The sequence below is a fragment of the Egretta garzetta genome, unplaced genomic scaffold, assembly GCF_000687185.1.
Source record: "Egretta garzetta isolate BGI_Z169 unplaced genomic scaffold, ASM68718v1 scaffold325, whole genome shotgun sequence".
In the NCBI taxonomy this organism is placed as follows: Eukaryota; Metazoa; Chordata; class Aves; order Pelecaniformes; family Ardeidae; genus Egretta; species Egretta garzetta.
Genome location: NW_009259833.1, coordinates 12,285 through 24,773, shown reverse-complemented (window position 1 = coordinate 24,773; position 12,489 = coordinate 12,285). Strand labels below are relative to the sequence as shown.

General features: G+C 54.0%; 1 protein-coding gene across 1 annotated transcript in view; it reads left to right on the top strand.

Annotated features, from left to right (window-relative positions):
* LOC104127265 (nuclear receptor coactivator 1) overlaps window positions 1-12,489 on the top strand; it is a gene marked incomplete at its 3' end in the record, with an annotated part of 123,325 nt that overhangs the window by 101,875 nt on the left and 8,961 nt on the right. The window contains exons 5-10 of the mRNA XM_009639920.2: window positions 4,176-4,353; window positions 6,106-6,285; window positions 7,244-7,339; window positions 8,206-8,346; window positions 9,231-9,378; window positions 10,095-11,439. Coding sequence (XP_009638215.1) covers window positions 4,176-4,353; window positions 6,106-6,285; window positions 7,244-7,339; window positions 8,206-8,346; window positions 9,231-9,378; window positions 10,095-11,439 — 2,088 coding nt within the window. The remainder of the gene's footprint in view (window positions 1-4,175; window positions 4,354-6,105; window positions 6,286-7,243; window positions 7,340-8,205; window positions 8,347-9,230; window positions 9,379-10,094; window positions 11,440-12,489) is intronic.

Genomic DNA, 12,489 nt, shown 5'->3' with positions numbered 1-12,489 from the left:
CCCGAAGCGGCAGGTGGGGTCTCATTGGGGCAGAGCAGAGGGGGAGGAGACCCTCCCTCACCCTGCTGGCCACGCTTCTCTTAATGAGTTGGGCCTGACGGGACCATCTGGTATGGAGAAGGTTATTACATGAGGGTTATTATATTACATTGCAGGCCCCAGAGATAAGCTTCAAATCCTAAATCACTCGGCTGGTAATTTCACAGGGGGTGGTTGGGGTTGGGGCTGAGGGGCTTCCTCCCTGGGGATGGCCAGCCCTATCCCGCAGCCGCCTTCTCGCATTGAAACTGCCTGATAAAATTACACATTCAAAGACCAAAAGGAAGCAACATCCTCATCTAATTCATTTAATTAACTGCAAGAGCATAATCGCTGACATGACACAGTCCAACGATTTACTCAGAGGTTTCTGTCGGGAGCCCAATAGCTGGGAGGTGAAGTGTGGCATCATTTTTGAGATAGAAAGCCTGGGTTTCAGGATTCCTGGGGAGAGATACTCTCCCCAGCCACATTTTTAGCCTCTTCTGTATCTCCAAAAGATGCTCAGAGGCCCTGGGGAGCTCTCCTGCGCTGCGGTGCATGCTTTTGCAGACCTGCTTAATCCCTCCTCGTACCACACCGGGCTCCCCGGAGCCCTGGAGTGAAGGTGTCAAAATTACTAAAACTCTGCAAGAGGTGACTCTGCAGCTGGAGGAGTTAATGCAAAAGGGATGGGAAGGAGGGGCAGTGGTGAAGGAAGGGTCTGACCTGTGGAAAGGATGGAAAATGGGTGCTGGAAGCATGTGGCTGGAGTTAATGGGGAGTTGGAAGCTTGGCTGAAGAGGTGCTTGGTCTAATAGAGGCAAAAATGTAGAATGGGCTTAGAAATTAGGCTGGGAATGGCACGTGGGTTTTGGGGAGTGCTTTGGGTGCTAGAAACAGGCATGGGAATATGAAGTGATGGAGGAGAAGACGGCAGATCCTCAACAAACCCCCGGTATTTGGGTTGCATTGGGAGGAGCACCCTACGAGCGCAATGACAGAGCAAAGAAAAGCCTGAGAGAGAGCAGTGTCCCTACATCCACAGTAAATCCAGGTATTCCGCAGTGCGGTTTTGGGAGCGTGCCTTTACATCACTTAAATGACGAATGTGGGCCCAGCTGGCTCACCAGAGCATCGTTCAGCCGGAGTTGATCCCCTCATGTCCATGTCCGTGTCCACGTGTGGGAATAGGTGGCTCACCGTGGCCAGGAGCCCCGGAGGTAGCCAGCCCCTTGGGTGATGGGGAGCAGAGTGCCTCGGGGCGAAGAGGGGACAGCAGCACATGGGTAATAGAAATAGCCCTGGAAAAACCTGAGGTCATCATAAAAAGAGGAAATTACTGAAATCAGCTAGTCCATGACTAAAAATTGCCCTCCGTGCTTGGGTCGGGTATCGATGCATCCCTTCTGCGGGAAGGGACGCGGAGGTGCACTGCTGCTCAGTCGATGCCACTTTGCGAACATCCTACCCTGTATTATTTGATTTAAAATCCATGTGTAGATTATGGTTATTATCTATACAGGCTGACGAATAATTTCCTAATTGGCCTCCTCGCCTGTGAAGCCCCCGTGCTTGCAATGCTGACCCTGACCCGTGCCCCCCAGGGCGTCCGGAGCCGCATGAAGCATTTTGAAGATGCCAAACTCTTACCATGCTGAGTTTATTTTCCATGCGGAATGACTGTGAGAAGCAATTAGTGGTTTCGCTGGTCCCCAAGCAATCCACAGCCTCCCATGCTTAAAAACATTCCCCAGATGACTTCCAGCTTCTGCTGGGTGCCCTGGGCTGAGGCGGGGTTTTCAAACCCAGAAAGGCGGAGATAAAAAGGGCTCTTAAAAAGCATCTCGTTCATTTTTAGGAAGTTTTTTTGCCTCTTGACCCGTTTTTTGAGCTTGACTTCCATAAGCAATCCTGCTGATAAGGTAATTTAATATTTAAACCATGGAGACATGCCCAGTGTTGCTGCTGGAGGAATGGGGGCTACAGGGGCAACGTGCAAGCCGGGTCTCCACCCGCCGCCGCCTCGGAGCTCCCCTGCCCCTTCCCCGCTCCCCTGGCCCCCCGAAACCAGCATCACTTGGGGAGAAGGGTCCACCACCAGGTCTACCATCCAGCCTGGGTCTTTTTTTTTTGGGGCACCCGAAGAGCAAAGGCTGGTTGTCTTGGCAACAGCTGGGAATAAGGAAAATTGCAGCTGATCTGCCAGAACCATTTTGACAAAAGATTTCTTTCTTTCTTCCCGCCCCCCCCGCCTTTTTTAAATGCTTCCTGCTTCTTGCACTTAATGTTGCTCTACAATAAAACCTGATTTTTAGAAACTGCATTAAATAAAGCCTGGACACCCTCCATTGGAGTAACTCTCTGTTGGCCCGGGCAAGCGGGAGGACAGGGAGGAGATGGCGATGCCACGGGCACCAATTTTGGGGCATCACAAATTTCTCCTGTCCCTGCACCATCTCCCACTCTGGGCTATGGCCAGATTGAGTTGCAGGATCACGGTCCACCAGAACTTGCTGTTGATGAGCGGGAAAGGTAGGAATTAGACTCCAAGAAAACTAAATCCTGCCTAGATGAAACGTTTAGGTGATGGGTGCTTGGAAGACTGTAAATCAGCAGTCACAGCCTTCTCAAGGGCTCCTTACGAAAGCGCTGGGCTCTGCGGCTCTGAGCTTATTTCGTAGCACCAGAAAGTGTTACCTCTCCTCCCCGTACCACGGCAGTGAATTAAAAACCTTGATGATGTCCTTGTTAAAATCAGCAGAAGATCTCCCCACGTTGTAAGATTCGGTCTGGGTCACGCTTGTCCTCCTCCGTTCAGTTGCAGGGCTGAATTTGCCACTTCATTCTAAATGCACGAAGCCCCTGTTATTCTGCAGGATGCAAAGGTTCTGTCATTCTTGGGCAGTAATTAGGCAAATTGGGCATATGCTTAATTTCAGCAGCTTGCCAAATTAGAGCCTTCCTGACTCTTCCTCCTCTTCCCTTGGAAGAGGATTTGTTTCTCCTCCACTGGCACCATTGTCGTGGCAGGGACGTTCTTAGTAGGGGAGGTTGCAGACCAGAGATATGGATTTGATGGATGCACTGTTGGGTAAAGAGTCGACTGGTGGATAAGGAACTGGTTGGGTGGTCACATCCAGAAGGTAGTGGTGGCTCAATTGCTGGATGGAGATCAGTGATGAGTGGTGTCCCTCAGGGGTCCGTGTTGGGACCAGGACTGTTTAATGTCTTCATCAATGGTGTGGACAGCGGGATCGAGCGCACCCTCATCAGATTTGCAGATGACACCAGGCTGAGCGGTGCAGCTGATTTGCTAGAGGGAGGGGATGCCATCCAGAGGGACCTGGACAGGCTGGAGAAGTGGGCCCCATGGGAACCCCATGAGGTCCAACAAGGCCGAGGGCAGGGTCCTGCACCTGGGTGGGGGCAACCCCCGGGATCACCCAGAAAGTCATCCCACTGCCATTTAAGGACAGCGGGAGGCACTGAATCCTGCACTTCAACTTTGTTTCAGTGCACAATCACCCTGACTTTTGTGCCTGGTGGGATGAAACTGCTGTGAATGTTCGGCTTGGCAGTGACCCAGGGTCTGGAGCCCCAGGCTGCTGGGGAGCGGCGGGGGGAGCTGGGGGTGTTCAGCCTGGAGAAGAGGAGGCTGCGGGGAGACCTGAGGGCGGCCTTGCAGGGCTTAACGGGGCTGGGGAGAAAGGGGGGGACGGACTTGTTAGCAGGGCCTGCAGCGCCAGGACAAGGGCTGATGGCTTTGAACTGAAAGAGGGGAGATCCAGGCGGGATAGGAGGGAGAAATTGTTTGTGCTGAGGGGGGGAGACCCTGGCCCAGGTTGCCCAGAGCGGTGGTGGCTGCCCCATGCCTGGGAACATTCCAGGTCAGGTTGGACGGGGCTGGGAGCAACCGGCTCCGGTTGGAGATGTCCCTGCTGATGGCAGGGGTTGGGCTGGGTGAGCTGGAACGCTCCCTTCCCACCCAAACCGCTCTGGGATTCTATGTGCTGCTATTTGATCACTGCTCTAATATAGACTGAGGATGAAGCCAAGGTGCAAGAGGCAGAGGAAGGTGGCCCATGGTTGCAGAGAACCCTGACCTGCTCCAGGACCTGCTGCCTGCACACTGCCCAGGTTTATTCCCCTTACAGGCATTGGATGGCTTCTTCTTTGTTGTGAACCGTGAAGGGAGGATCGTCTTCGTCTCCGAGAACGTGACCAGCTACCTGGGTTATAACCAGGAGGAGCTCATGAACACCAGTGTGTACAGCATCCTGCACGTGGGGGATCACGCCGAGTTCGTCAAGAACTTGTTGCCAAAGTCTCTCGGTAAGAAAACCCTTGAGGTGGGGTTCTATCAGCTGGTGTTTGGCGAGCACTGTCGAAAACGCCATTGCGTCTTCGCTGATGCAGGCCTTATATTGGGTTTTTATACCCATTATTTATGTGTATTATTATTTTTTTGTATTGTTTCCTGTGAAATTCAGAGATATACCCACGACAGGTAATAATCTCTGCCTAAGTGAAACACATCCTACCAGTGAGGAATCAATATTAGATTTTTTTAATAAATAGCTGGCGGATGACAATATTCAAGTCATCTCCCCTTTGTCTTTCTCTACTATGAAAACTTTTGCCTTCTGCTTCGGCTTGCGGTTGGGAAGAACTGACTCATCTGCCTGCGGTGAGGGGCACACGTAGGAGCTTTGGGGGAACGAGGAGGAGGATTTCAAGGCGTTGAGTTGGGGGACTGAGCCCGTTCGCTTATCCCAGTTCATTTAGGATGTCCTCCCAGCTGGAGGGGGGTTGTCCCCAGCCGGTTTCAAGCCCAAGTATCCAGCATGAGGATGTGCTGCACCTTGGGATGTGAGAAGAGGTGACGGTACAAGGGGTGAGCTCGCGTTGTCCCGTACACCGGGGAAAACAAACAGTTGCGAGGGTGGGAGGAAGCATCGTGTGATGAAGGCGCTTGCGGGGTGTTGGAAGCAACCAAAGCAGAAGGTTTAATTCGTCGACTGGAGATGAGCATCCTCCGGGTGGCTGACGTGGGTGAGACATCGCTGATCCCTCATCCGCTCACACCTTTGAAGAAACACAAGAGGAGATGAGCCTTTTCTGAGTAGCTTGACTTAAAAACAGGGTTGGTTGTTTTTTTAAATTCATACTAGCCTTCCTTCTGGGTAAATACAACGATATCAAATCACCTAAATCTACGGGCACTCATCAGATGGAGCCTATGGAGGTTCAGGCATTGTCTTCTCCCTGCGGTTACCCAGGTTCAGGCTGCGTATTTTATCTTCCCTTGGATGTTACAAGCCCCTCAGCTCTTCTGGTAGATCAGGTTGCATGAAAACTTGATGATCTGCTGGTGGCAAAATCACTTGGGTTGAATACAGATATCCACAAAGAGGTTGTAGAGGGTGAGCAAAATCCTTCTGCTGCTGTCCAGAGGTTTTTGGAAGAAAGCCAGGTTATAGAAAAAAAACCCAAAGAAGGTTTTTGCGGCTGTGATACCGGAAGCTCTCGCTGCTGACTTAGCCCAGGAGTGGGGAGGAAGCAAAGAAAAAATCCATTTCTACAGAGATGCTCAGCTGGAATTGCTGGAGGAGCCCCGGGAGCATCGCTTCGGGGGGATTTCAAGTAGAACAGCAAGAGGCAGGAGCCCTCCCAGGTGCTGGAAGTGACTCAAAGACCTCGTGCCTCAGTTTTCCTGCCCGTAAGATGGAGATGATAGGACCTACCAGCAATGTAAGGAGTAATTCATAAATGTCAGCGCGATGACTCTCATGATGACGTGCTGATCTCAGTTGGGGTTGTAGGAGCTCCTATGGCCTGGCTAGCAGCATGGGTCTGGGCACAGGATCTTCAGCACGTTGGAAGGAGCCCCAGTGGCTGGTGGGGAGGGCTCAGCGCCCAGCTCTGCTCTTGGCTCACCCCTGACCTGGGCAGTGAGCTGGTTGCTTCCCCCATGCTGATGCTTTTCCTTCTGTCCCCTTATCCGAGGTGTCCTTGGGAAGTCGAGGGAGACGCGTGCGTGACACAGCTCCTAACAACCCCTCTTCTCCTTTCTCCATCCCCCAGTAAATGGAGTTCCTTGGCCTCAAGAAGCGACCAGGCGCAACAGCCATACCTTCAGCTGCAGGATGCTGATCCGGCCGCCCGACGAGCCGGGCGCGGAGAACCAGGAGGCTCGTCAGCGCTACGAAGTGATGCAGTGCTTCACCGTCTCCCAGCCCAAGTCCTTCAAGGAGGAAGGAGAAGGTAGGGGAGAGCGTCCTCCGCTTCCGACCCTGCGTTCGGGCAGGGCAGGCAGGAGGAGGAGCGAGGTGGGATGGCAGGGCAGGCAGGAGGGTGACCAGCCACCATCCTGCAGGGCTACCTGGGGGTTATTCCTGGCCTGGTACGGACGATGTCCAGCATGGGGGAGATCCTGGGGGAGATGCCTGAAGTTCACCACAGCTTCTAGCTTCCCCTTCCCCTCCAAGCTGATGCCCTCCAGCCATCCTGGCTTCCCTGGCCCTCTGGAGCTGCCTCCAGGGCTGCTTGCTGTCAGCATTCCTTAAGGAAGGAGCAATATTTAATTACCCACCAAAGCCCGTTGGCTGCAGGACCTTCCCAGTGAGTGACATGGGTGCCCAACACCCCACCTTGTGTCCTCACCACTGCTGGGCCACGGTGCTACCCGTGCATTTTTGGGCTGAACTGGCTGCCTGGGGGCAGGTCTCTGCCCAGGGGCTCGGCACGGGCAGGGCGGCCCCCACACCGTGGGGCCCGTTGCTTTCCTGCAAGTGCCCTAAACTCTCCTTTCCATGTCCCAGCTATTATTTTCCAGCGCATTAGCTGGATGAATCCATTGTGGTTTACACAGGAGATCATGACTGGAAGGAATAAATTATGGTATTTTATGACCAAATACTGTGCCTGAAGCCGACAGTTGCTGGCTTTTAGTGCTGAGTTTTATTGTACGATACTGCCAGATCCAAAAAGCCTTTACAATTAATTTCTCCAAGCACTGGAAACCTCTTTTCCAGCAAACTTTATAGAATTTAGAAAGAGCCTCCTTGCTTTGAAGGGCCAGAGGATTGCTCAGGGTAAACACTTCCAGGGCAGGACCTGGCAATCAAGCCCAGCAGTGGTATTTTAATTAAAATATTGAATTGCAAGCGGTGGTTGTAACATCTGATTTTCACGTTCCTGGTCCCTCCTCCTGCTTTGGCAGATTTCCAGTCATGCCTGATATGCATCGCGAGACGGTTACCTCGACCGGCAGCCGTCGCCCCTTCCGAATCCTTCGTGACCAAGCAAGACACCACAGGTAATGTCCCAGCGATGCCGGGGAGCCCTGGCTCTGGAGGATTTGTTGTCCCAGGGGTCAGAGGCCGGTGGTGCGGTGCAGGACCCCATAGCACGAGCATGGTCCTGTCCTTTGCCAACAGCAGCGCTGCCTGCTAGGCACGATGTGGTTGACACCTCAGCTGGAGGCACCTCAACTGAGGTTACACCCCAACAGATCCAACACAGACCCATGCCCCGCACGCAGCCCCTCTCCGCTCCCTTGGTTTTTGGGGGCTGTTGAGGTTGCTGATGGATGGGAATGAAACAGTTGTCGCCTTTTGGATTTGGGCTTGCTCTCCGCCAAATGTTGCTTTCTAGCTATTCTGGTGACCTTCTTTCTGGTAGTTAATCATCACCCTGGACTTCCCTGCAGCCTGAAAATCCTTAATGAGTGTTCTCTCCGCTTGCTGATCCCTGCCCATGGCAGTAAAATAGCCAGCAAAGCCACCTGGTGTTTTCCATTGAGGGAGAAAGCAGGCGGCAGGTCCTGCTTGGAGGACCCTTGGATGTGGGCAAGGTGGCTGGCAGGGTGTCCCATCAGCCGAGGGTGTGAATCTGGGGACCCCAGCCCTGGAGCAGTGAGGGTCCTTGCACATGAAGATGCTTCTTGTTGGGTTTTGTCTCCGCTTCAGCTGGCCAAGGTATGCATAGAGGTCAGTGCACAGGGGTTGGAGCAACCTCCTCGAACTTCCACCTCCTTCTGGAGAACATCCTTGTGCGCTCCTGCCACTGCTGCCTGACACCAAATAGGACGTGGCTTCATTTTCCACATGGTTATGGACTTGTTTGTGCTGAGGGACTTCTCATGCTGTGCTTGAGTAACATGGCTGCTTTCTCTCCACCCAGGTAAAATCATCTCCATTGACACCAGTTCCCTGAGAGCTGCCGGCAGGACAGGCTGGGAGGATTTGGTGCGGAAATGCATCTACGCTTTCTTCCAGCCTCAGGGCAGAGAGCCATCTTACGCCAAGCAACTCTTTCAAGAAGGTAACGGGCTCCTCTTTCTGGCTGGCACGCTCTCTTGCCGAGCAGCGGGAGCTGCAAGGAGAAGCTGGAGTGTGGTCTTCCTTGCTGGATAAATGCTTTCCAGAAAAATAAATTCTGCAGTAAAAATCACAGAGCGCCAAAGGGAGAGGGGAAAGGGCTGAGTAACACTGGAGGAGGTCCTCCAGCCGGGAGGCTCCCTCTCACCCTTCAGAAAATAGAGAATTGAGACAAATATGAGCTAAATATGATTATTTTCTTTTTTTTTTTTTCCTGTGCCCTCCACAAATGCCATCCCCTGTGTCTAAGCAAAAGAAGCGGAAGCTCTTTCATGAGCATCTTTGCTCTGTCGGCTCCTTCATTAGCATCTTTGCTGTGTTGGCTCTTTGATGAGCATCTTCTCTGTGTCGGTGAGGACGCTCACGACAGGGATGTGGGGAAGGCAGAACGTAGGAGCAGGAGGTGGCGGAGCCTCCGGAGAGCTGTCACTCTGCCAGGGGAGCTCTGCACCTTCCAGCCTGGCTGGGGTTCATCAGCATGTACGTTGTATGCTGGTGATTGAGTGATTGCCCCTTCAGAAGCTCTGAGCGCTCAAGGATGGTGCTGGATGGATTTAGATTTACCCACTGCAGGACACGGGTTTGGAGCTGGAGAAGTGGCTGGGAGGATTTCTGTGCCACCGTGTTGTTCATGACCCTCTTATTCTCTGGGTCCATGTGGTCGGCCAACACGCAAGCGTGTGGTTTTGTTTGCTGGGAAGGTGGTTGTCCAGGCAGGTTGTCCCTCTCCTCTGTTCCTTCCATCCTCCTCCTGGTGCTTGTAGGGTGTTGTGGGTTCTGGCCTCAGTTTCTAAGGGGGGTTCTTGTGTTTCTGGTTGTCTCCTTCAGTGATGACACGTGGCACGGCCTTCAGCCCCTCCTATCGATTCACCTTGAGTGACGGGACAGTGCTTAGTGCCCACACCAAGTGTAAGCTCTGCTACCCCTCCAGCCCGGAGATGCAGCCCTTCATCATGGGCATCCACGTCATCGACAGGTACGTTCCCACCCCACCGCTACCAAGCCACGCCAGCGCCTGGGTGGGTGACCCAGGAATCAAAGTGCCCATTCCCTGCAATGGAAGGAGGATCCCCTGGTGCTCTATGATGCTGGTTTGGAGGTGTGATCCCCATGAGGAATCTGAGGCTGAAAACCAGCATGACGGCAGCTCTGTTGCTCTTGATTATTCTTGTTTTGCAAAGAGGTGGCCCCGGGAGTTCAGGTGGGGGTTTATAGACGTGCTTCAGATTTCTGCCTTGCCCTGGAGAACTTAAAATATCTGGGGAGGGAGAGGCTCTGACAAACTGGTAGGACAGGGAGAGGTGAGGCTGTAGACCTGGGTTGTGCTGGAGAAATGCAAGGGGGCTGGTGCAGAGGGAAATGTTGTCGGAGCATGGTCCTCCTCCAGCCATGTGGGAACGTAAGACCCAGAGAAGGTGATGCCTTCAGGGCTTAGCCAGTGAGCGGCTGTGATCCCAAGCAGCGTCACGTTTCTGGGGAGATGCTAAAGCTGCTGCACTCCATCCATGCTGCTGAAATGGGTCCAGAAGCACTGGTGGAGATGCGAAGGCTGAGACCACCAGGGCTCGCGAGCTGATGCTCTCCAGGCTTCAGAGCTCTGCAGCATGGACGGGGGGCAGGAGCTGCCTGAGTGACACTAAAGGTTTGGGCAAAGCCTCTTGTGACTCTTCCTCTCCTTTTCGTCTCCCGCAGGGATCATGGCATGCTCTCACCCCAGGAGAACACTAACTCTGCAATGTCCCTTCCCCGGGTCAGTCCCTCACTGAACCCCAGCATCTCCCCGGGGCAAGGCATGGCCCTGCCGCCCTCCATCCCTCCCTCCAACGGCAGCATGTTGGCCACCAACGTGAACCAGCAGCCAGGCGCCGGCCTCCACAACAGCAATTCCAGCACCAGCCAAACCAGCTTTGGATGTTCACCTGGGAACCAGATAGGAGCCAACGTTGCCTTAAGCCAGGGACAAGCCGGTCCCCAGAACAGTAACCACACTTTGAACCTCAATAGCTCCCCCATGAATAGTCCAGGGATTACCCCACCGCAGTTCATGTCTCCGAGGCATCGGGTCAGCCCAGGGCTGGTGCCCAGACCCAGAGTGCCCAGCAATCCCTTCTCTCCCACCATGCCCACCATGCACTCCCCCGTGGGCATGGCCAACAGCGGCAGTGGGGGCGGCGGTGGCACCTCTGGCACCAGACCCTTCCCCAGCGCCCCCATAAACTCTATGCAGGGGCTGACCGAAGGTCCCAGCACACCAGTGGGCTACTCCACACCACCCCCCGTGCTGAGACAACTCAGCTCCCAGAGTTCGCCTGGCCGCCTCGCCATGCAACCCATGAAAGCAGAGTCGAAGGACAGCAAAGAGATCGCCTCCATCCTGAGCGAGATGATCCAGTCGGATGGCGGTGCGGGGGATGGCAAACCGCTGGACTCGGGCATGCTGCATGCCGGTGACAGGCTCTCGGAGGGGGACAGCAAGTGCTCCCAAGCCACCAGCCATAAGCTGGTCCAGCTCCTGGCCACCACGGCGGAGCAGCAGCTTCGACACGCCGATGCGGACACGAGCTGCAAAGATTCGTTAGCCTGCGCAGGCACCGCTGGCACCTTGGCCTCCGGCAACCCTCCCAGCAGCACCTGCCCTTCCTCCCATAGCTCACTGACCGAGCGGCACAAGATCTTGCATAGACTCCTGCAGGAGGGCAGCCCTTCCGATATTACCACCCTGGCCATGGAGCACGAGAAGAAGGAGAACACCCCAAACCCTGCCACCACCCCCACGGCTCAGAGCCAACTGCCGGGAACCCCGGACATCAAACTGGAGCCAGACGCGCTGAAGAAAAAAGATGTCAAGGATCACCAACTCCTGCGCTATCTTCTGGACAAGGATGAGAAGGAGCTTGCTGCAGCCCCGGCGCTGAGCCTGGACGACGTGAAGGTGAAGGTGGAAAAGACAGAGCAGATGGAGCCCTGCAACACGGCCCCGGTGCCACTCGCCAAACCTCCTGCCACGGAGGAGGTCAAGCTGGAGACGCAAGGCCAGGTGAGTTGACTGATCTGTGTCCATGCTGGTGAGATGTTCTCAACAAGTCGTATTTTGGGGGCAGTTTCCCCCAAATCCACTGGCGTGCTCCCTCCGCAGTAAGGTGGTGGGGCTGGGAGAAGCGTGGGGAGATGTCCTGTGGCTGCCCACAACCTTCTGCCCTGGGGCCACCTTCTGCAGTGGTGGGGCCGCCTTCTCCAGCACCACTGCTATCCCCTTTTGTCCAGACGCTTCACGTTTTGGCAGCTCAGACCTTCGAGGTGGTGGTGGGAAGGGAAAGGAGAAACTTCGCAGAGGTGTATAAAAACGAGAAGGAAACGCAGCACGTCGCTGCAGGTGGTGGGCTTGAGTAAGGAGAAGACCACGTGCATGTTGCCATGTAAAAAGGTTCTTAATTCTGCATCTCTGGGCACATTCAGGGCTCGTGACCCAGGGAATTTTCAATCCATTGCGCTCTTGTTGCCTGAGATTAGCAATTATACGGGCCTTTTAGTTATCCTAAAAGTATTATTAAATTGAATAATCCAGTGACAGATCTCTGCAATAGAGATTTGGGTGTATAAATATTCATTACACGCAGCTATGAATAGAAGAGATTTCTTATTTCTGAAAGCCAGGGGAGATGGTAACATGGATAAGGCTGCTTAATCCTTTTTAAGCAAAGAGAAGAGAGCGGCTGACATGAAGAGCGGGGCTGATCGCCTGCTTACTGACTGCGGCAAATAAGGCTGCCGGCGTTTGGAGATAGGGGATGAATAACAGAGCGCTCGGAGAGCCTCGAGTGACAAATACACAATAAGTCTCTTAATAAGGTTAAGGGCTCAGTTGGCTTGGGAGTCGTGGTCGGTTATCCTATAGGGGAGCGGGAATTGAACTCCTTGTCTCTTTCTGTAATGTACTTGCCTGGTGTCACGGGCTCGCTGGATGGTACATCCTCCCCCATCGTAGAATCATGGAATGGTTTGGGTTGGCAAAGCCCTTTCAGCTCCCCCAGCCCAAGCGTTCCCCTACCCCTGCCATCCCACCCCCAAACCCCGGCCCTCAGCACCG